This window comes from Pavona decussata, unplaced genomic scaffold (assembly GCF_977016875.1).
Source record: "Pavona decussata unplaced genomic scaffold, jaPavDecu1.1 SCAFFOLD_485, whole genome shotgun sequence".
Taxonomy (NCBI): Eukaryota; Metazoa; Cnidaria; class Anthozoa; order Scleractinia; family Agariciidae; genus Pavona; species Pavona decussata.
The window spans coordinates 72,059-97,086 of NW_028145818.1; the positions used below are offsets into that span (position 1 = coordinate 72,059).

The window sequence follows — 25,028 nt, forward strand, 5'->3', positions numbered from 1 at the left end:
AAGTACTATTCACCTCCGAGCAACCGAAGAGAAACAAGATGGATTCCCGTTTCGCCACGGTCACTAAAGGGGAATTTATTTAGATAAACGAGGCAGCTGTTACAAAAAATACATAAATGGCAACAAAATTTAGTTTGATGGCATTAAATGGTAAGTTATTAATCTTTCCAACCTGAAAGAATGAAACTACGATGCCTTGTTTACGAAAACTGCTGAGCACTATAATTACAATGTAGACAATAAAATATCTAATGTTTTGGAGCATGGTTTCAAAATCACGACGAATTTTCCCCAACAATTTAAGAAATTACTGTTTAGCAACTAAGCAAGAGTCTTAAAAAGTTTTAATTGTTCGCAAGAAAGCGAGACGGAACTTTCTACAACAAGAAATCGCTTACCGCGCGGCGCGCGAGATTTTAAAATTTCCTACCATTTGTCGGTATACTGTCAAAAATAAAGGAATTTTGGTCCGCTAGTTGTTCAGCTTGTGTGGCATATACTAAAACAATTATTCACCTCAGTGTTGGTGAAAGTGGTGGATATTTTTCTCGCCGCTTCGCGGCTCGGTAAATATCCACCACTATTCACCTCCACTTCGGTGAATAATTGTTAAGTAATAGGCCATTTCCGAGTTGCTGTGAACCTCACTATGAAAGCGAGGCTGAGTGCAAATCTTTTCACATGAAAATTAGGTTTGTTTGCATATGAATGAAAACTAATTTTCATAGCAAAAACTTTGCACTTAGCCTAGCTTTCATAATGAGGTTCAAAGCAACTCGGAATTAAAATGGTCTATTGGATTGTATATTGAGTAGTTGTACTCAATAATTATTGCATTGTGTATTGAGTAGTTGTATCCAATAATTAGTACTGGACTGTATTTCTAGTAATTGTATCAAATAGGTATTACATTGTATATGAGTTGTATCCAATAATTGAAACGTGAGGAGCGTCAAGAAACCGTTACTTGGGATGGCTAAACTTTGCCTGAGTATAGTGTAAATTATAAACTTGTAAATAACTTGTCAATAACTGTGAAGTTGGTGGTTAACTGAGTTCCGACTTGGTTAATTGATGGCTGAGAAATGGCCGAAATTTTAGCTGATGGCTGCGAAATGGATGAAATTTTAATTGATAGCTGAGAAATGGCTGAAATTTAAGCTGATAGCTTAGAAATGGGTGAAAGGTTTAGTTGATAGCTCAGAAATGGCTGAAATTTTAGCTGATAGCTGTTGTTTCATAATTGTTTCATAAGTGCCAATGAGGCAATAAGGAGCCTATGAGTTATACATAAACAGTACGTTAGTCCTTGCTGTATCCCACCATTTATCAACTAATAATTTGAGTTTTTTTTCTTTTAGCTTTAGTGTTGCTTCAACAAAACGTCGTTGCACTTATCGAGGGAAGCCATACAAAGTACCCCACTCGCGCACTCTCCATAGTAACAGGCATTCCCCTCATAAGTCTCTATGGAAACGACAGGCCATTTGATCAGTGTGAAAATGCGATTGAGATGTCAGCGGGGTACAGGGACTACGCGCATGCTACACTTGATATACTCAACACATTCCGGTGGAACAAGATAGCACTTGTTTTCGATGGTACAAATTCCTTAATTGCTTATTTAATATCTGTTAAAGGAGATATGTCCAGAAATGCACGCTTATGAGACTCATGAATTGTATGACAGACATGACAAGGTATTCCCTAGCCTTAATTCTTACCAAAACACAAATAATTCCGTCAAACATGCATCATATGTAAACGATAAGTACCCAAAATACCCAAATTCAGTGTGTCTACTAGAAATGTTTTCATTTAAGTGAAGTAAGTCACCCATTCAAACGGTAAACACAGACACGCATAGTGTCGATCAGTTTGCACATAATTATTTAAAAAAATAAAGCCTCCGTTAAAATTTTTAAACGAATTCTTAAGATAAATGAGGTTAATTAATAACAGGGATGGCTCAATAAGAGTATCATGTTCGCGTCTCCACGCTGTTAGATCGCTAGTTGTGTCTGCTAGGTTCGTGTTAGAGTTCGCTTTATCTTCGCTTTATCTTTTCGTTCTTTTGCTTCCCAAACTATGGCTTTATAGTCCCGGACCACACGCAACAGTCAGCGCCATCTCAGCACGGATTACGAGTGGGAGACATTGCCTTCCATCGATGAGAGTGTATTGTTCAAGGCCTCTCGAGATCTGCTAGACTCGTCACCGTCACAACACGCCGAAAAACTTCGCAAGGCTTCGAAATCGCCGATCGATCCCGGCGCAGTCCCAAAACGAAGGCCTGTGGACGATCTTTCTCTTCCTCAAGCGACTCTACAAGTTCCGCTCTCAGGACAGGACACAAAACAAACACCGCCCCCTGACCGGCCGCTTGCCGCCAGTATATCTCCGTCGCTCGTAGCTCTTCAGCTGCAAAAAGAATCTCAAGAGCTCGACATCAAGAAGCTCGAGTTGCAGCTACAGCTTGCCAAGCTGCAAGGCGGCCAAATCGCTTCACCTACTTCTGCAGAGTCCAGTCCGGGGAAATCACTCGGCGACTTAAAGGCCCCTCAAAAGACCCTGCATCCGCAGCCTTGGCCACACATTTACGCCCCAGGTGAGCCTAAGTTGTATAATGATTTGTCCATGCCTGAATTTTGCGCGGGGTACTTGGTCATCATCCATCAAAGCGCCCCAAAACCCCATTACGCCGCTCTTCTCGACCATTTCCACCAACTTATGGTTTTGGGGTCTGCGTACCAGTGGTCAGCGGTCCGCTCCTTTCATTACAAAGTGTTGCGTTCCCTCGAGCTTGGCTTGGTTAAGTGGGGGGACTCCTTTGATCATCTCAAGGTCCAGTTTTTGACCCCATCGTCCTTGCTATCTGAGATCGCTCCACGTAAAGTGGCTAAACCTCCAGGTAATGGCGAATCGATTACTGCCCCACCTAAACCAGCGATTCCGCGTCACCAAATTTGTGACGAATGGTCCTGGTACAACAATTGTTTGTCCACTGACTGCCCTAGGCAACACGTTTGCGTCGTATGCAAACGCTCCGATCACCAAGCCCTCGCATGCCCCAAGCGGAAGTTTCCCGTCCCAGCTCGCCGCACAGACTCACCATCCCAGGCATGACTACCTGATCCTGTATGTCCAACCCTAGCTTCTCCTCGCTCGCCCACCAGCTCTCCTTCAGCCCATCGTCCTCGTCTTTTCCCTTTGAAGTCCTCGCTTACCTCGCGTCTCATTTCTCTCCACTCCCGCCTCCAGCATTCTACTGGTCCCGCCTTCACGCTTCGTCTTCCAGTACCCTCGCACCTCAACATCCCCGAATGGCGCCGCCGTCTCGTCCATTATCCTGACAAGTCTCTGTGTGATTTTCTTGAGTTTGGCTGGCCGGTCGGATACTCCAGCTGTTCTCCGCCCGTCCAGTCCACTCAGAATCATGGTTCTGCTAGATCCAATCCAACAGTCATCGACCAATTTCTTAGCTCCGAATGCGAACTTGGCGCCACTTGTGGGCCCTTCGTTACCAATCCTCTCCCCATCGACATCTCGATCTCTCCTCTCCAAATCGCTTACAGCCGCACCGGCAAACCACAGGTAGTTGTTGACCTCAGTTACCCTCCCGGTCAATCAGTAAACTGTGGTATTCCACGCGACACTTATCTCGGTGAACCGTTCTCTCTTCGCCTACCCGGTCTGGATGCCTTGCTCGATATCATCCGCCAAAAGGGCCAGCACTGTCATGTCTTCAAGAAAGACCTCAGTCGAGCTTACCGCCAGTTGCGAATCGACCCACGGGACTATCATCTTTTGGGCTACCAGCACCGTGATTCCCTCTATTTCAACATCGCTCCTCCTTTCGGTCTTCGCTCCTCGGCCATGATGTGCCAGACCACCACTTCTGCCGTCACCTTTATGTATCAGAATCTTGGCTACTCTTGCACTAATTATATCGACGATTTTGGGGGAGCAGAAACTCCCACTAAATCAGCAGCCGCTTTTCAGGCCTTGGGAGCCCTTTTACGCTGCCTCGGACTGAGTACACCTCCCGATAAGGATTCCCCTCCGGCTACTTCGATGGTCTTTCTTGGCGTTCTCGTCGACACGACCGATATGACCGTCTCCGTCACTCCTGACCACCTTTTAGAGCTACAGTCCCGCTGCACATCTCTGCTCTCCACGACGCACGTTTCACGACACGACTTGCAGGCTTTGCTTGGCGTCTTGTCTTTTGTCACCTCGTGTGTTCGTCCAGCCCGCGTTTTCATGTCGTCTCTGCTCTGCCCCCTTTCAAGTGTTAATCACTCCGATCTCCGCTGGTGGTGCCACTTCTTACCGTCCTACAATGGTGTTTCGCTTATCAAGACTTCACCTTGGCTTGACAACCGTTTATTCCTCTCCACTGACGCATACAGCACCGGTGCGGGCGGCTATTTCAAAGGGCAGTATTTTCACACCCCCTTTCCCGCCCCCATTCTCAGTCAGTTTGGACACGACATCAATATTTTGGAACTGTTGACAATAATGGTGGCGCTTAAGCTTTGGGGCGAACTTCTTCGCAGTCAACGCCTTATTTTGCAGTGCGATAATGCAAATAGCGTGCTCGCCATCAATTCCGGCCGTTCTTGCGTTCCCGGGATGCACCTGTGTTTACGGGAAATCAGGTTCCTCACCGCTCGTCATGACATCGACATCTTTGCCCGACACATCGCTGGGGTGGACAACACCATCGCTGATCATCTCAGTCGCTGGCACTTATCTCCAGTCCATCACCTTCGCTTTGACGACTTGACCACTGACACCCCCACCACACACATTCTCTGTCCGCCTGCCTTGTTTCAGTTCGAGATTGACTGCTAATCTGGCCTTTTCTCTCCCTCTCCAGGCTCTTCTGCTCAAGCCACCAACACACCACCTCCATCCTTGTATTCTCAGCTTCAGCACCGCTTTTCGCAGATACAACATCAGGCTTATGCCCCAGGAACACTGCGCAACTTACGCTCTCAGTGGAATTCTTTCCACCGTTTTTGCCAAGATTTCTCGTTGGTTCCTCTTCCAGCGTCACCTTCGACCATCTCCTCCTACGCGGTTTTCCTTACTCAGCGGACCTCTTCATATCAGTATATTCTGGGTCACCTCAACGCCGTCCGATTGTTACACCTCTACCATGGTCTGTCAACTGACTCGTTTACTTGTTTCGAAGTTTCGCTCACCAAGAAAGGTCTCAAGCGCGTTTTGGGTACCGCTTCTCGTCAAAAACATCCCCTTACGCCCTCGATTTTACTCGACATCTACCATGTTTTGGACATGCACTGCCCATCTCACGCCATGATATGGGCTTTGTTCCTGGTGGCTTTCTTTTCCTTTCTGCGCAAGTCTAACCTAGTCTCGTCCACAGCTTCCACCTTTGACTGCCATTGCGACCTCAATAGGAGCGACATCAAATTCACGACCTCTGGGTGTTTCCTCCGCACTAAATGGTCCAAGACACGCCAACATAAGGAAGGCATCCATATTGTCCCTCTGCCCAGCATTCCACAGTCACCTCTTTGTCCAGTCACCGCCATCCATCACTACTTCAGCTTGGTGCCTGCTAGTCCTGACGATCCGTTCGTCTGCTTTCCTACCAGCCTTACTCCTGTCACTGCGTCCTTCTTCACTACGACTCTCAAGAAACTACTTGGCAAACTCGGCCTTGCACCTACGAACTATTCCCCTCATAGTTTTCGCCGGGGCGGTGCCACTTTTGCGTTCCAGGCAGGAGCCCCGGAACATTTGCTCCAACTCCACGGCGACTGGCGCTCTGATGCTTACAAGCAATACCTAACACTACCGCTGTGTGCGCGCTCTTCGGTAGCTGACATTATGGCCGCAGGCCTCTTCAGTCACAATTGTTGATTCCACGCATTCCTACGGTTATACAGTTTCTTTCCTTATACAAATATTTTTTTTTCTCAATATTTTTTTTTATTTTTTTGTTTCATTCATCTACACGTTTGGGCCAACTCCTTTTCTACTTCCTCTGGGGCGCAACATTGTAATTTTCATCAATAAACAGAATTCTTTGGCCCAAACGTGTCTGCGTGTTTATCACTAGCTAGTAATTTCGAGTTTTGATTGATCAAAGAGGTTAATTAATAACAGGGATGGCTCAATAAGAGTATCATGTTCGCGTCTCCACGCTGTTAGATCGCTAATTGTGTCTGCTAGGTTCGTGTTCGAGGTCGCTTTCCCTCCCGCCCTTCCGGGGGCGCAACATTGTAATTTTTATCAATAAACAGATTTCTTTGGCCCAAACGTGTCTCCGTGTTTATCACTAGTTAGTAATTTCGAGTTTTGATTGATCAAAACATTTATGTTCAAAACCAAAGTTTTTCTTTATAAAACTCTTTCAGAGGGGCGTCTGTATGAAGCTGAATATTTCTATACCATATCCCAAAGTGCAAAGTTCACCATAATCTTTGTGAAGCTTACTGAGAAAGAACAAGCAAATGAAGATCAGGCAGCATCAGTCCGTGAAGCAGTGGAGAAAATAACAAACCTTGGCCCAAACGTTATTCTACTTTACACAAGTAAAGAAAAAATGGATCGCCTACTCAATCAGCAGGTAATATTGATTGTCTTTCCTATGTCGTCTTCTCCTTCTTCTTTCTCTAATTCTTCTTCTTCGTCGTTGTCGTTGTCGTCTTCTTCTTCTTCTTCTGATCTTCTTTTCATATCTTCCTTCTCTTTCCATATGGTGGGACACTAGCTTCTACACGAAAGCACCTCAATTGTATTAGTACATACTTTTAGTAGCCTAATGGAAAGGAACTGATTGGATCAAACTTTCACCGCGTCGGCCACCCGTGTCTGTTTTGCTGAAGTTTCAATATTTTCTTTAATTCCATTCCAATTTTTTTTGCGTCAGAAACCTTGTAAACACAGCAATGACTCTAAATGGATATTACAAGGACAGGTGAGGCAAAAACCTAGAATATTCAAACATTTGGTTCTGTTTTAATGACAAATAGAATACTTAGCACTGGCTATCCAAACAAAGTTCACTTCCGATTTGAGTCTGACCAACCGAACCGCGAAAGGTTGTCTACGGTAAACGGTGTCAAGAAAGCATATGACATTTACTAGTCCGATACTTAATTTCCATAGACCGTGGTCAAATATTAAGTCATGCTTTAACTATTTAACAATTATCCCGCGGGATATCGTCTGATACTAAGCCAACCAGGGCGTTGGCCAAGTTGGCCAAAAGCAGGGGATACTCAATGGAGGATATAACAAAGCACATTTTTTGCAGAAAAGCTTGGACAATCTTTATTTCGCCATTTTTCTCACGGAGACGCGAAATTACGTATATTGCAGGACATTTGTTGTGTACGAACGACGAATATTGAGTGCACTATGACCATATTTAGGTAGTGTTACATTGTGATGAATAATAACATTAAATGGATGGCTGTTCTCATCCATGGAGGCTGAATTTCATCACAATTAAAATACCAAGCAAAAAGTTATTTGCACCTCAATAATAGCAGTTTTATCAAAGTATCAAAAGTGGTTTGGCGCAAACCAATTATCAACACTGGAGGTTTTACTAATTAACATTTAACTTCTACTCCAGGTCTCGGGGAACTTAACAAGTCTCTCAGGCAATGTGGTTTTAGCATTGAGGCTTTTCATTAAAATTTCTGATAAACTGGAAAAAGCAGTGGAAAAAAATTACGATACCAGTGACAAGGTAGGGTGGCATGTGTGTACCTAACATGAGGTAAAGATAATTGAACGTCTGAAAAAAATTGGCATTTCCTCTGTAATAATAAAAAATATAAGGCCCCATTTCCCTTAAAGGGAAAAGGACCAAATGATGATGAATGAATAAAAAATATGAAACATTTTTCTCTGTCTTTGTTCAAGAAATATAAGAAATTTCCACGTTAACTTTATGTAAAGTTGTTAGAATAATATTAACGCTCGACAACAAATGTTGTAATCTGATTGGGTGGCTAAGCTGCTCATTATCTATTTAATTATTATTGTTGTTATTGTTATTGTTATTGTTATTGTTAATTTCCACCACGAACGTTCTCACTGACAATGTTCAATACTTTCGTAGCACTTCGTTGCACTAGCTTATGATTCCGTGCCAGTCATCAAACAGGCTCTAAACAAAGAACCATGCTCATCGATTAATGGGTCTGCCATCACTTCAAGAGAAAGAGACACAATGTTAACCTGCATGAGAAAGGTAAGGTAGTTACTAGTTTACACTTGAGATTGTAGATTGTATTGTAGATTTGTCAAATAGGGCCAGTAACGTGCACACAATGGTTCAAGTCAAAGAACGAACGAACGAACGAACGAACGAATGAATGAATGAATGATCTATGAGCTAACAAAACCTCGTTCAAAATACGTACGTATTCAGTTCAAGAAAGGCCAGCTTAGTTTCAGGAAGGAAACAACACCTTGCAATTCTGTCTCTTGGTAAATTCAAATCAAAGAAATTCTGAACAGTTCAAACTGTTTTAATTTAAAGCTATTACGGGTACCAAGCAGTATTTCCGAATAAGAAGATCACTTTCCAAGTCTTTTCTATTTTAATTATCTCGAGGTTGGTTCTCTGTGCATTTTACAATTTAAGGCGTTCTGATCACTCTCTACAGGTCAACATTGCTGGTTTAACCGGACCTATCAAGTTTGACGAAAATGGAAAACGAAAGGGGATTGAGATGGAAATTTTGAATCTTCGAAACAATTCCTTTAAGAAGGTAAGAAGCAAAATACCATACTGGCATCTTTTTTTCTTTAAAAGTCTTTCTGTTTATTGGTTGTTTTTGTGGTCGGTGAGTGACTTCACCAATGAATAGTAGATAGTATTATCCTTTGTTACTTGTGTTCAAATCGCCAGTTTCGAATACTTGTTAAAACTCCCCATCCAACGATCAACTCGGCTGGTTACGCGTAATCATTAATTTTTTTTACTACCATTTGTTTATGCTGGTTGTTATCATCTTTAAATTTCTTAGACAAAAAGATGTCCCTTTCAGATCTGCAGGCCTCCTGTTGTTGTCTTTTTTGTTTGTTTGGGTTTTTTTCTTAAACCAGCACACTTTGCAAATCTAAATTGCTCTAAGTTGTTTAGAGAACTGGACGACATCTTTATATTAGCCGGTTACTATATGATGATCATGCAAAATTGCTCGAAAAGAGGAACTTATTTTATTGGTAGAATTTCCATGCAAAAACTTTCCGTCAAACCAATAGTCTGCTTAAGCTTGTCTTGAATACGTTATGGACTTCTCTTCCCCTGCAACATAGGACGTTTGCTACAGAGGTTTCATTTTTATCAGAGGCAGGGAAGCATTCCATATTTTATATCCATTACAAGTCGAAATGTTTTTTCCAAGTCATCAACGTACTCAGCACAAACAAACTGATCTCATATTCCTAAATAGAAAGCGACGGAGTAAGAGGGACCTCTATTCCCACCCACCCATCCCCAAAATCCCTTCCATGAGCCCATAGACGTCACGCTGCCTCTTCAGTTGTCCGTCCTCGTTACTACCACTGAATCAGACAAGCTCAATTTGACACCTTCAGATTGCCTCCCTTCTATTTCGGTTGTGCTATATTAATAAAACATATTTCATATTTTGTTTATTAGATAGGATCGTGGAATGCAACTAAACATGCCTTCTTTCATGAAAACATCGAGCCCAGCATAAATAACCAAAGCACTGGAGGAAAAGTGGAAGGAAGGAACCTTAGAGCTGTTGTTGTTATGGTAACTGAAAAATAAATGAGTTGATAAGTCCGTTTCCGATAAAATGGAGAGCCTCTGTTGGCCCATTTTTTCAGAGAGAATGTTCCCATGTGTGGAGATTTTCTGGTTTACCCGTTTGTTTGTTTGTTTGTTTGGTTGTTTGTTTTCTCTTTTCTTTTGTAATTAGACGGGAAAAGATTGCATTGCAGATTGATCTAGCGCATAGAAAAGGATGCACGAAATTTTCGGCATTTATCACGTTAATGAATCTATTCACATGTTTTTATTAGCACTGCACCATGATTATATCCATTATAAGCTTTTCTTTTTACCTTATACCCAAAAAGGATGATCCGTTCGTGATGATGAAGAAGCAACATGATGGGACAGTTACATATGAAGGATATTGCATCGATCTGTTGAACGAACTTGCTAAGAAACTTCATTTCACTTATGACATCTACCTCTCCCCTGACGGGCTGTTTTAAACCTAAAATGGAGCAAAAAGAGTTTTCAACAAAAAGTTTCATTCCATGAGTAGATTTGATGCACAATGCACTCTTCAGCGAGAAATAGTTAAACTTTGGGAAAACGCTGTTTTTAACCCAAAATTAAGCAAAACACAGTTTTCAAGAATAAGTTGTATTCCATGAGTGGATTTGAAGCAAAACGCGTTTTTCAGAAATAAATGGTAAAAATATGGAAAAAAAGCTGTTTTTAACCCAAAATGGAGCAAAATACTGAGTACTGATGCAAAACGCATTTTCCAGCGAAAAATGGTGACAATATGGCAAAACGCTGTTTTCAACCCAAAATGGATCAAAACAGAGTTTTCAAGAAAGAGTTGTATTCAATGTGTAGATCTGATGCAAAACGCACTTTTCAACGAGAAATGGTAAAACTTTGGCAAAACGCTTTTTTCAACCCAAAATGAAGGAAAACAGTTTTCAAGAAAGAATTGTATTCTATGGATGGATTTAATGCAAAATTCATTTTTTAGCGTGAAATGTTGAAATTTTGGAAAACATTGTTTTTAAACCAAAATGGAGCAAAATTTAGTTTTTAAGAAAGAGTGTTATTTCATCAGTAGATTTGGTACAAAAGCCATTTTTCAGCAAGAAATGGTTGAAATTTGGCAAAACGCTGTTTTCAACACAAAATGGAGCAAAATACAGTTTTCAAGTAAGAGTTGTGTGTATTTATAAGTGGATTTGATGCAAAACTAATTTTTCAGAGAGAAATGATTTAATTTTAGCAAAACGCTGTTTTTAACAAAATAAAGCAAAACACAGTTTTCAGGAAAGAGTTGTATTCTATGAGTGGATTTAACGCAACACGCATTTTTCGGCGAGAAAGGGTGAAAAATTTGCAAAATGATGTTTTAAACCCAAAGTAGAGCAAAACACCGTTTTCAAGAAAAAGCTATTTTTCAGCGAGAAATGGTAAAAATTTCGAAAAAACGCTGTTTTCAACTCAAAATAAACGAAAACATAGTTTTAAGGAAAGAGTTGTATTCCATAAGTGGATTTGATGCGAAACGTTTTTTTTTTTACTGAGAATTCGCAAGAATTTGGAAAAATGCTGTTTTTAAGCCAAAATGGAGCAAAACAGTTTTTAAGAAAGAGTTGTATTCCATGAGTAGATTTAATGCAAAACACATTTTTCAGAAAGAAATGGTAGAAACTTGGCAAAACGCCGTTTCCATCCCAAAATGGAGCAAAACACAGTTTTCAGGAAAGAGTTGTATTCTATAAGTGAACTTAATGCGAAACGTATTTTTTACCGAGAATTCGTAAAAATTCAACAAAATGCTGTTTTCAACCCAAAATGGAGCAAAAGACAGTTTTTAAGAAAGAGTTGTATTCCATCAGTGGATTTGATACAAAAGACTTTTTTTCGGCGAGAAATTGTAAAAATTTGGCAAAACGCTGTTTTCAACTCAAAAAAGGACGAAAACACAGTTTTAAGGAAAGAGTTGTATTCCATAAGCGGATTTGATGCGAAACGTATTTTTTACCGAGAATTCGTAAGAATTTGGGAAAATGCTGTTTTCTAGCCAAAATGGAACAAAACAGTTTTCAAGAAAGAGTTGTATTCCATGAGTGGATTTAATGCAAAACACATTTTTTTGGAAGAAATGGTAGAAATTGGGCAAAACGCTGTTTTAAAACTAAAATGGAGCAAAAAGAGTTTTCTACAAAGAGTTTCGTTCCATGAGTAGATTTGATGGAGGAAAGAGTTGTTTTTCATAAGTGGATTTGATGCAAAATTCAATTTCGGCGAGAAATGATAAAATTTTGGCAAAACGCTCTTTTCAACCCAAAGTGAAGCAAAACACAGTTTTCAAGAAAGAGTTTGTATTCCATTAGTAGATTTGATACAAAAGCTATTTTTTAGCGAGAAATGGTAACAATTTTGCAAAACGCTGTTTTCAACCCCAAATGGAGCGAAACACAGCTTTAAGGAAAAAGTTGTATTCCATAAGTGGATTTGATGCGAAACATATTTTTTTCTAAGAATTCGTAAGAATTTGGCAAAATGCTGTTTTCAACCCAAAATGGAGCAGAACATAGTTTTTAAGAAAGCGGTGTATTCTTTTACTGTATTTAATGCAAAATGCAGTTTTCAGCGAAAAAAGGGGAAAATTTGGCAAAATGCTGTTTTCAACCAAAAATGAAGCAAAAGACAGTTTAAGTTGTATTCTATGAGTGGATTTAATGCAAAACGCATTTTTCGGCGAAAAATGGTGAAAAATTGGCAAAATGATGTTTTAAACACAAAATAGAGCAAAAGACCGTTTTCAAGAAAGAGCTGTATTTTATGAGAGGATTTGATGCAAAATTCAACAGCAAGAAATGATAAAATTTTTGCAAAAGGCTGTCTTTAAACCAAAATGGAGCAAAACGTAGTTCTTATGAAAGAGTTCTATTCCATTAGTGGATTTGATACAAAAGCTATTTTTCAGCGAGAAATGGTAAAAATTTGGCAAAACGCTGTTTTCAACGCAAAATCGAGAAAAACAGTTTTTAGGAAAGAGTTGTATTCCATAAGTGGATTTGATGCAAAATGTATTTTTACAGAGAATTCGTACGAATTTGGCAAAATGCTGTTTTCAACCCAAAATGGAGCAAAACACAGTTTACAAGAAAGAGTTTTATTCCATGAGTGGATTTGATGCAAAACGCATTTTTTAGAAAGAAATGGTAGAAATTGGGCAAAACGCTGTTTTAAACCTAAAATTGAGCAAAAAGAGTTTTCAACAAAAAGTTTCATTCCATGAGTAGATTTGATGCACAATGCACTCTTCAGCGAGAAATAGTTAAACTTTGGGAAAACGCTGTTTTTAACCCCAAATTAAGCAAAACATAGTTTTCAAGAATAAGTTGTATTCCATGAGTGGATTTGAAGCAAAACGCGTTTTTCAGAAATAAATGGTAAAAATATGGAAAAAAAGCTGTTTTTAACCCAAAATGGAGCAAAATACTGAGTACTGATGCAAAACGCATTTTCCAGCGAAAAATGGTGACAATATGGCAAAACGCTGTTTTCAACCCAAAATGGATCAAAACAGAGTTTTCAAGAAAGAGTTGTATTCAATGTGTAGATCTGATGCAAAACGCACTTTTCAACGAGAAATGGTAAAACTTTGGCAAAACGCTTTTTTCAACCCAAAATGAAGGAAAACAGTTTTCAAGAAAGAATTGTATTCTATGGATGGATTTAATGCAAAATTCATTTTTTAACGTGAAATGTTGAAATTTTGGAAAACATTGTTTTTAAACCAAAATGGAGCAAAATTTAGTTTTTAAGAAAGAGTGTTATTTCATCAGTAGATTTGGTACAAAAGCCATTTTTCAGCAAGAAATGGTTAAAATTTGGCAAAACGCTGTTTTCAACACAAAATGGAGCAAAATACAGTTTTCAAGTAAGAGTTGTGTGTATTTATGAGTGGATTTGATGCAAAACTAATTTTTCAGAGAGAAATGATTTAATTTTAGCAAAACGCTGTTTTTAACAAAATAAAGCAAAACACAGTTTTCAGGAAAGAGTTGTATTCTATGAGTGGATTTAACGCAACACGCATTTTTCGGCGAGAAAGGGTGAAAAATTTGCAAAATGGTGTTTTAAACCCAAAGTAGAGCAAAACACCGTTTTCAAGAAAAAGCTATTTTTCAGCGAGAAATGGTAAAAATTTCGAAAAAACGCTGTTTTCAACTCAAAATAAACGAAAACATAGTTTTAAGGAAAGAGTTGTATTCCATAAGTGGATTTGATGCGAAACGTTTTTTTTTTTACTGAGAATTTGCAAGAATTTGGAAAAATGCTGTTTTTAAGCCAAAATGGAGCAAAACATAGTTTTTAAGAAAGAGTTGTATTCCATGAGTAGATTTAATGCAAAACACATTTTTCAGAAAGAAATGGTAGAAACTTGGCAAAACGCCGTTTCCATCCCAAAATGGAGCAAAACACAGTTTTCAGGAAAGAGTTGTATTCTATAAGTGAACTTAATGCGAAACGTATTTTTTACCGAGAATTCGTAAAAATTCAACAAAATGCTGTTTTCAACCCAAAATGGAGCAAAAGACAGTTTTTAAGAAAGAGTTGCATTCCATCAGTGGATTTGATACAAAAGACTTTTTTTCGGCGAGAAATTGTAAAAATGTGGCAAAACGCTGTTTTCAACTCAAAAAAGGACGAAAACACAGTTTTAAGGAAAGAGTTGTATTCCATAAGTGGATTTGATGCGAAACGTATTTTTTACCGAGAATTCGTAAGAATTTGGGAAAATGCTGTTTTCTAGCCAAAATGGAACAAAACAGTTTTCAAGAAAGAGTTGTATTCCATGAGTGGATTTAATGCAAAACACATTTTTTTGGAAGAAATGGTAGAAATTGGGCAAAACGCTGTTTTAAAACTAAAATGGAGCAAAAAGAGTTTTCTACAAAGAGTTTCGTTCCATGAGATAGATTTGATGGAGGAAAGAGTTGTTTTTCATAAGTGGATTTGATGCAAAATTCAATTTCGGCGAGAAATGATAAAATTTTGGCAAAACGCTCTTTTCAACCCAAAGTGAAGCAAAACACAGTTTTCAAGAAAGAGTTTGTATTCCATTAGTAGATTTGATACAAAAGCTATTTTTTAGCGAGAAATGGTAACAATTTTGCAAAACGCTGTTTTCAACCCCAAATGGAGCGAAACACAGCTTTAAGGAAAAAGTTGTATTCCATAAGTGGATTTGATGCGAAACATATTTTTTTCTAAGAATTCGTAAGAATTTGGCAAAATGCTGTTTTCAACCCAAAATGGAGCAGAACATAGTTTTTAAGAAAGCGGTGTATTCTTTTACTGTATTTAATGCAAAATGCAGTTTTCAGCGAAAAAAGGGGAAAATTTGGCAAAATGCTGTTTTCAACCAAAAATGAAGCAAAAGACAGTTTAAGTTGTATTCTATGAGTGGATTTAATGCAAAACGCATTTTTCGGCGAAAAATGGTGAAAAATTGGCAAAATGATGTTTTAAACACAAAATAGAGCAAAAGACCGTTTTCAAGAAAGAGCTGTATTTTATGAGAGGATTTGATGCAAAATTCAACAGCAAGAAATGATAAAATTTTTGCAAAAGGCTGTCTTTAAACCAAAATGGAGCAAAACGTAGTTCTTATGAAAGAGTTCTATTCCATTAGTGGATTTGATACAAAAGCTATTTTTCAGCGAGAAATGGTAAAAATTTGGCAAAACGCTGTTTTCAACGCAAAATCGAGAAAAACAGTTTTTAGGAAAGAGTTGTATTCCATAAGTGGATTTGATGCAAAATGTATTTTTACAGAGAATTCGTAAGAATTTGGCAAAATGCTGTTTTCAACCCAAACTGGAGCAAAACACAGTTTACAAGAAAGAGTTTTATTCCATGAGTGGATTTGATGCAAAACGCATTTTTTAGAAAGAAATGGTAGAAATTGGGCAAAACGCTGTTTTAAACCTAAAATTGAGCAAAAAGAGTTTTCAACAAAAAGTTTCATTCCATGAGTAGATTTGATGCACAATGCACTCTTCAGCGAGAAATAGTTAAACTTTGGGAAAACGCTGTTTTTAACCCCAAATTAAGCAAAACATAGTTTTCAAGAATAAGTTGTATTCCATGAGTGGATTTGAAGCAAAACGCGTTTTTCAGAAATAAATGGTAAAAATATGGAAAAAAAGCTGTTTTTAACCCAAAATGGAGCAAAATACTGAGTACTGATGCAAAACGCATTTTCCAGCGAAAAATGGTGACAATATGGCAAAACGCTGTTTTCAACCCAAAATGGATCAAAACAGAGTTTTCAAGAAAGAGTTGTATTCAATGTGTAGATCTGATGCAAAACGCACTTTTCAACGAGAAATGGTAAAACTTTGGCAAAACGCTTTTTTCAACCCAAAATGAAGGAAAACAGTTTTCAAGAAAGAATTGTATTCTATGGATGGATTTAATGCAAAATTATTTTTTTAAAGGAAATGTTGAAATTTTGGAAAACATTGTTTTTAAACCAAAATGGAGCAAAATTTAGTTTTTAAGAAAGAGTGTTATTTCATCAGTAGATTTGGTACAAAAGCCATTTTTCAGCAAGAAATGGTTAAAATTTGGCAAAACGCTGTTTTCAACACAAAATGGAGCAAAATACAGTTTTCAAGTAAGAGTTGTGTGTATTTATGAGTGGATTTGATGCAAAACTAATTTTTCAGAGAGAAATGATTTAATTTTAGCAAAACGCTGTTTTTAACAAAATAAAGCAAAACACAGTTTTCAGGAAAGAGTTGTATTCTATGAGTGGATTTAACGCAACACGCATTTTTCGGCGAGAAAGGGTGAAAAATTTGCAAAATGATGTTTTAAACCCAAAATAGAGCAAAACACCGTTTTCAAGAAAAAGCTATTTTTCAGGGAGAAATGGTAAAAATTTCGAAAAGAAAGGCTGTTTTCAACCCAAAATGGAGCGAAACACAGCTTTCAGGAAAGAGATGTATTCCACAAGTGGATTTGATTCGAAACGTATTTTTTACTAAGAATTCGTAAGAATTGGCAAAATGCTGTTTTCAACCCAAAATGAAGCAATACACAGTTTTTGAGAAAGAGTTGTATTGAATGAGTGGATTTGATGCAAAACGGATTTTTTAGAAAGAGATAATAAAAATTGGGCAAATTGCTGTTTTTAACTCAAAATGAAGCAAGCCACAGTTTTTAAGTAATAGTTTTATTTCATGAGTAGATTTGATGCAAAAGCCATTTTTTAGCAAGAAATCGTGTAAATGTAGCAAAACGCTGTTCTCAAGACACAATGAAGCAAAACGGAGTTTTCAAGTAAGAGTGGTATTCATGAGTCGATTTGATGCAAAAGTCATTTTTCAGCAAGAAGTGATAAAATTTTAGCAGAACCATATTTTTAACCCAAAGTGGAGCAAAACAAAAATTTTAAGAAGGAGTTGTATTTTATGCGTGGATTTGAGGCAAAATGCATTTCTCAGCGAAAAATAGTGACAATTTGGCAAAACACTGTCTTTAACGTTAAATGGAGAAAAACAGTTGAAAAAAGAGTTGTATTTCATGAGTGGATTTAATGCAAAACCCATTTTTTATTTTTATTGCTGAAAAGAAGACCGTTTCCACTAATCACAACCTTAATCTCAAACGCTTCTGAGTTATGCCGCATGGGAAAAATTTTTATTGAAAAATTGCCCTAAAATGAGATTTTTAAACAATTAACTATTTGTGATTTTCAAACTCGCACAGGGACGTGTGTCTTTGTCGTCCGCGTAGTTGAAGTATGAACATGGCGTGGCTGAACATTCTTGCTGGTCTTGTTACATTAGATGTCGTTAGAGGCAGACATTACGTGAGGAATTGGCCAAAAGAAATTAAACAGACTACCTCAGCGTCAAGATTCTACAGAAGCTTTCGCCAAGCAATATTGAGATGTCGAAAGGATCACGACCTTCTCAACAGGAAAGCGACGACTTTGAAAATCGTGACACCACCAGTCAGAATGCTAATTGTAATTTGGACCTGGAAACTTCCTGAATTTGCATATTGCAATAGAGCCGCCGACGGAGAATAATTACATCGCTGAAAATGTACAACAACAACAACAAGAATCAGAAGCCGTGATTCATGATGCTTTTCAGTGAGGCTCGTGCCGGCGTGCACGCACCAGGACATTTACCTGATTTCAGCGCCGTGGACATGCCATCAATAGTCAGCTGGGGGCGTAGAGCGGACGGAACAATAATAACAGTCAATTCGTCCACAGGCAGCCCAAGCTAAATATCAGAGAACCGTTGAATTATAAGGATTTGTATGGGAATACAACGGATTTGTGTAAAATGGTAGAAAATAACAGTGTTTTGTCAATAAAGTCAACTTCCCCTGTTTCGTCTTGTATTCTTTGTCATTTACCAGCTTTTCAAGGCGATTCGGAGCGATTTCGGTGAGTTAGCGTCATTCGGGTTTCCACTGTTAAAGTGCTACTACGATCAAAACTTCATGTCACGTATGAAACAAATATATGTTCTTTACAGCTTATCCGATGTGGCTGTACCTGTCTTGGTCACTGAAATGAAGTTTGGGCCCCGCAAATTGAAAATATTGAGCCTTGAAAAGTAGTGTTTTCCAGTGAGCCCGCGGTATGAGAGTGATTGGAGTTGCGGTATTTTTATTCAAACCTATTGTGTTTTTGCCAGGAGGGAGTGATAAACTTAGGCCTGGGCGCCAATGCAGATATCGGCGTTGAAAAAATTCGAGGTGTCCGGCCATCGTGACGTCACACGAACGCCAGCCCGGGAATTTCAAAGAGATACATTTTTTAGGAAGCCGTTTGTTTACCTAAAGCCCAATATTTCAAGTAGTCCATAACAACACTAAGAAAGAACTTAAGCTATACTGCATGCTATTCAATGTACAGTATTCTGAATGCAATGCTGTCCAAAAATCTTGAAATTAAAGGAGAAAAATACCCAAATGCTGCGATCGATCGATCAGATGTCAACATCAAATTGTATCAGGTTGCGACCTTTCATGAAGTGTATCTCACGAACTCAAAAATGTATAGCATGGAGACAAAAACATAAGCTTTACTGGTATGACATCTTCCTAATTTCTGAAAAATTAAATCATGTAACAATTTTATAAAAATGATCAGTGGCTTTAAACACTGTTCTTTGGAGGTAAATTGCGTGACAGCCGCTAAAATTAGCGAGAAAAACATTAAACTAATGCGACAAAAAAGCTCCCGTCGTAAACCGGTTAGGACCATTAAGTCGAATACTACTGGCCTAGTTCATATCTTAAGTAGATAATTGTATGATTGTAGTTTACACCACATAAAAATGCCAAAAAATGGTATATCAATAATCGGCGAGCAAAATGAATTGACGCGGATTTCACGCGAGCTTCGAGCTTACCTCTAAAAAAAATATATAAACAATTAACAATTTATGGAAACTATCGACTTTACAGAAGGATTTAAAAACTATTTTTAGAATCGGAGAAGACATATAGGATCAATATTGTTGCCTGGTAAGTGATCTGACCAATTTATTTTGTAATGTTAGCTTACATATAAACAGAACTAGCCGCAGTATGTGTCCTCGGTTAAGTCAACATGGTCGTGTTCTGTGAAAGACCAAAAACATTTCTTTCGAAGGGCCTTTCGAACTTAAACATTGAGAAAGAGATGAAGTTCATATTTTCCAGGAACCGTTGGCATACGGGCACGGTTTGATAAAAATATTGCGATAAAATAGCGAGGAAAGTCCGAAATGTTTGTTTCCTCGGGCGTCCGCATAATTCATCCACATATTAATCTTTTTGTAGCAGCTTACTGATCTGTTTGACTACAATAAGCTCATTGAAGACAGATAAGGATACACTAAGAAATGTTCCAGCACTGTTCTAAACGTGGATTCAAAGTTCCCCGATTCTTTCTACATGCTTTTGTCAAAAAATGCACCTCCTCATCAACACGCTATGTGCATCGTTCATAAGTGAATTAATAATGTTCATTTGGTATTCCCCAGGCAATTCTGCAATGTTATCTTTAGTTATTTACTGAGTAGGTCTGTCTGTCAATACTAAGCATTTCAGACTGCTCTAAAAAAATAATAATAAATAAGTAAAATAGAAATAAACACAGCAATGAAATCAATAGAAAGAAACATAGACTGGTCAATCAACTGAAGAGACTACACTACCTGTGCCAAATAGTAATGATGTCAAGGCTGGTATTCTGATAAACCAATTCATCACTGGTGGTTGAAACTAAACAACCATCAGTACACTGGTTATAAAGCTCCTTACAAATCTTTACATTGTCCTTGTACCTGGCCAAGCTTTAAACACATTCAGAATTTTTACACTCTCTGTGTGAACATTGTCAATGCACTTACAAATAATTAAAATCCCAACTCGTTAACTGTAAGGAAAACAAGCACTGAGAAGGAAATGGAAAAAAACTCACCAAACTAAACAAGATAAAGAAAAATCATATACTGAAAGGTCAGAAAGTGTTGTTAAGGACAGAGAAGTTCTGCAAGCAAAAGGCACTATAGGATACAGTCAAAGGTATTTTATTATTTTCATAGTTGTTTATGTTTATTATTTTAGTGCTTTTGATATGTACTGTAACATGGAAATTTTACTGAACAGACTAAATTTTTCACAACAGATATTGAGAGGGAGGGGCCTGGGTGAACAACAACAAGTGCTATGAGTAACGAAGGAATATGGTCTTCATAACACAATATTTTAATTTTTATAAATAATATCACTCTACGATTCAGCCTCCAACATTTTACTGGAAATTGTGTTCTTGCTTGATACTAGGCCCCTTCCCTCAAGAGGGCGGGGGGAGGATCTGCTCTTGACAGGTATTAATAATGTAAAACAGACACAGTGAGCAGGCCCGTAGGAGGGGTTCGAATGAACCCCCTTTCAAGATCAATAATGGCAGAAGAAAAACGGCTTTTAAATAAAGGTTCTGTGGTCAAAATACATCAACCAAAGAAAAATAGAGATATAAACCCATTCTTTAGCTTTATGTCTTATCCTCAATAAAACTAAAAATTGTCAAGAACCCTTGGAGATTAATTTTAATGACGTTTCATTTTTGCGGTAAAACCGCATCTGCCCGAAAAAGCCAGAGAAAAGCATGCTTTGCGATACATTTTGTTCTCTGAATGCGGCATTGTTCTGGAAGAAGATTCACTTCAAACTTAATAGTTCAAGCCTTGTTGAGTTTCACGCGCAATTACGTACAAGTTCGCCTGAGAACATTCACTTGTGAATGTGAACGTTCCATAAGCGCAGTGAAGAGGTTGAACAACTACATGAGGTGTACCATGGGAGAGAGTAGGCTGTCCGCCCTGGCTCTAATGTATATCAAATATAATATACCTGTCAATCTTGATGAGATAGTCAATTTGTTCGAAGGCCTACACCCGAGAATGATGCAGTTTACCAGCTTGGTGTATGACTATCAGCAGATCGAATAGCTATCAGAACTTGACAGGACGCGGAATGTACATTGAACTTTCTTATTTAAGTTGAAACAATTATGCTGTCGAAATGATGTATATAGCTTAAAAAGCTGCTTGCTGTAAAACAAAGTTGTGATTTGCCTAAAATGGGTCTCAAAATGCAGGAAATGAGGTTTCTGGGAACCTAGATTTTCAAAAATTCCCGGGGGAGCATGCCCGCGGACCCCCTAGTAAGAGCGCCTCCGGCGCTCAGCAAGATTTGGGGCTCAACGAACACCCCTATCGAAACGTTAGCTACGGCCTTTGTCCATTTTTATTTCTAGAATAACCATTAAATTATAAATATCACGACCCACACCCTCTGTCTGGCTAAATATTGCATGGCCCACTCCCTTTTTGATGTAGCTACTTTCCCCCTGCACCAGTCCTAACTTTTAAAAAATGCCCAAGCAGCAAGACTTTTGTGACATTATTGATATAACATAATTTGAGTATTCCTTGTGACCATAGTTGATATACTGGATGACGATACAGAGGCTGGTAAAAAATGTGTCAAGGAGCAGTGCCTGCCAGTAGACTCTCCTCTTCTGTACACATGCCACAAAGATGATGTTAGTGCCTCAGAAATGTTTCATGTACTCCCTGTGAGTACACTAGGAGACTTGGCTATCGACATTGCTTTTCTCTTCACTTGAATCAATACTACTAAGAAAGAAAATAGCAACAAGATTACAACTGTATGTACTGTTGTTTTAAAAGTTACTTTTACTTGCTAGACAGTGGTTGGCAGTAAGTGTTCAGTGGTCAAGAATTTAGTTTTTACGGTGTAACTATTAATAAAACAGCTTAAATTATGTGAAGTAACTTAGGTCTGAACTCCTGGAAAATGAAAAAGTATTCTTAACTAACTCAACAGTACTACAACAAAAAAGAGCATGAACCAAAACACTGGTTACTTGAAGCGCAAAAGCGAACAATTAGAGGACACAGTTCCTTCAAAGAGATAAAAGTGTATTTTAAGTGAGGTCTTTACTTGGGTGCGTAAATGTAGAAGTGAAGGAAATCGTTTAGCACCGCACTGATTAATTCAAACTTAACTGCAAACTGACTCGACGAATTCCACTGATCATTTTAATCGTTTATTCTTCGACATTATTAACACACTGGATATTTTGCTAGAATTATAAGCTACTCTGCAGTCGAGTGTCAAGTTTACTGATACTATCTATGTCGAAAAAAACCAATTTCTCCGGGCGAACAAACACATCTTTCTGGCACAATTTTTCATACAGGCTCCGTAAAAACTAAAATATTACTTTAAGACGTTTTTTACACTTAATTCTGGTGCTGTGGTAAGACAGCGCGTAAATCTCATTTGAAGACGATTTATCTTAGGATAAGACGATTTTCTTCTTATTTATACGATGATGGCGTCTTGAGATTAAGATGATTTTTTCTTAGATTCAAAGTGCTGTGGTAAGTCATATTTTCATCTTAACTCAAGATTTGAACAATCTTATTGTAGATGCTTTAGAATCTCAATTTAAGTTTCGAAGCAAGGAAGAAATCTTCAATCTAACTGCAACGGTCACTATTAAGCCTACATTCAAAAACAGGGAGCGTTTAATACTGTTAAGCTTGGACATGATACATGCAGCAATGAAAACACAACAAATTTCAATCCATAGTACTTTATTAAAACCAAATCTGAAATGACACAACTTATACAAATCCGCTTACCGTAAATTCGCAGGAAAACAGAGGTCGGGCCGCGGCATTTTAAATACTGTTTTGTTGGTCTTAAAAGTCCCGTAAATTATAAACTTTGCATTGCAGATTGTCTGAATTGTCACTACACTCATTCCTTTGATCGGTGACGCAGCAGAATTGCAGGACTCATCTTGGTTTTCAAAAACAGGCGGTTTAGAAAGCGACAGTAATTTCTTCATTCCATTTTCATTCCGCTGAGTGTGCAGTGCATGCGGTTAAGTTCGTGTATAGTTACAACGTTTAGCCGAGGCTTTAGATCGTACTTGATGTCCAGATGTCTTCTCGTTTGAATATTGAAGTTGTTGTCTCGAAATTCTTGTAAATTCTCCACTCTCCGCTGCTTGAAAAATATTAACGGCTTGTTTTAAATCTGAACAAGGTGAGAGTTTGCGATGAATCAAAGCTCAAGACTCCAGCCCAGACTCCGCGTCTGCAGAGTTTGGATCAAAATCAACCAATCAGAAGAGAAGTCCTGTTCCCTATGAGGTCTGCATTTTTTTTAATGAACCAATCAGGAAGGGCTTTCCAAAATTTGGATCCTTTTGTGTTGGAATTTTCTATTTCTTCCAGGTTAGCCTTTTTTTATTTATTTATTTATTTATTTTTTTTTTGCCGAGAACTAAAATGGTGAGAGTAGAGATCGGCGTATTAAATCGCCGATATCTGGCATGTTAGATAGTAAGTAAGTAAGTAAGTGAACTTTATTTAGACAGGGTGGCCCAATCAGCTACGGGCTGTTATCCTGAGGGGCCCTGTATACACCTAAAATAATTATTATTATGGTATAAGAAAAAAATTACAAGATATCGGCGATTAAATTCGCCAAATGTGCCCGTTCCTGCGATTTTTTTACGCTCATCGCTGCGAATTGCCAGTAAAGTCAATCAGTCAGGTTGGGCGGGTTTATCACAGGAACAACGCCGCGATCGGCGAAAAAAAAATCGCCAGGTGTGTCCGCATCAATCGGTGGCGAAAATCACTTGCGATTTTCGCTGGCGATCAAATTCGCTGCGATCGTCGTATAAAATGCCAGGTGTGTCACCAGCTTAAGGCGTATTGCATCTTACGTAGGATGGCAGTATCTTATAGCCTGCTTAGGCGTCTTAAAATTTCCACAAGACCAAAAAACGTCTTCAAATAAGGACCCCATCGACTCAGATAAATATAATTAAGACTGGTCTTTCTTAAAGTAAGATGCCTCAATGTTGATTAAGATAAGCGCTTCTCAAATGAAGACGATTTAAAGACAATATTTAAGACGATCTTTTATCTTATATACTAACTGCGACTCCGATAGTCTTCATTTAAGATCTCCTGTGTTAAAATAAGATGATCACCGTCTCAATTTAATGTGGTGGTGGTCTTGCATAAGACGGGAAACGCAAGGTAAAATCTTAGTTTAAGATTTTAGTTTTTACGGAGGGGGGACAAGCCGAAACGCTTCGAAAAGCCTTTCCGCAGGATTCTGAAATAACAATAAATATCCACTCACCTGTCCAGCAACAGAACAAGATTTTAAGTCTCCTTAACCGAACGACAAGCCATTTTCAAGCTTATATAACCAAGAAAAATAAGCATGAAGTAGTGACACAAACAGAGACACGGCCGCCATTTTCGAAAATTCTTCGCATTTGCACGCTCGCTTTGCCATGACGTCAGGATGGCCCGAGACCTCGAATCAGCCGCGCTCACGAGTTTATCACTCCCTCCTGGTTTTTGCCGTGACCAGGAGGGAGAGGTCAACTCGTGGGCTCGGCTGTCCGGATGATACGGGCCATCGTGACGTCACTTCCTGTAAAGCGCGGGATTTTGTCCAGTGTCGAAAATGGCGCTGGTGATTTTGTTGCATCAAACGACTTTTTTTTCCAGCCAGGCTCCGGATGGGGTTTGTTTTCTTGCTGAGTAGACTTTTAATCTTCTTTTCTCGATATAGGTAAGTGTTCATTTATTCTCAACCATGAATTATGCTGAAAATATTGCAGTGAAGAGTT

General features: G+C 38.5%; 1 protein-coding gene and 1 long non-coding RNA gene across 2 annotated transcripts; one reads left to right on the top strand and one right to left on the bottom strand.

Annotated features, from left to right (window-relative positions):
- The first annotated feature begins 137 nt into the window (after nucleotides 1-137).
- Nucleotides 138-18,172, top strand: LOC146450169 (glutamate receptor 2-like). Its single transcript, XM_085100670.1, has 9 exons — nucleotides 138-150; nucleotides 1,362-1,601; nucleotides 6,393-6,604; nucleotides 6,908-6,955; nucleotides 7,619-7,735; nucleotides 8,111-8,242; nucleotides 8,661-8,765; nucleotides 9,662-9,781; nucleotides 17,528-18,172. Exons 1-9 carry the CDS (start codon nucleotides 138-140, stop codon nucleotides 17,552-17,554), a joined length of 1,014 nt encoding a protein of 337 aa, XP_084956796.1. The 3' UTR covers nucleotides 17,555-18,172.
- A 2,170-nt stretch (nucleotides 18,173-20,342) lies between these two features.
- LOC146450170 (uncharacterized) lies at nucleotides 20,343-24,701 on the bottom strand. The gene is made up of 2 exons (XR_014860373.1): nucleotides 24,530-24,701; nucleotides 20,343-21,972 (listed from the first exon to the last, which is right to left on the bottom strand). It is a non-coding gene; the product is annotated as an uncharacterized LOC146450170 (long non-coding RNA).
- Nucleotides 24,702-25,028: the final 327 nt, after the last annotated feature.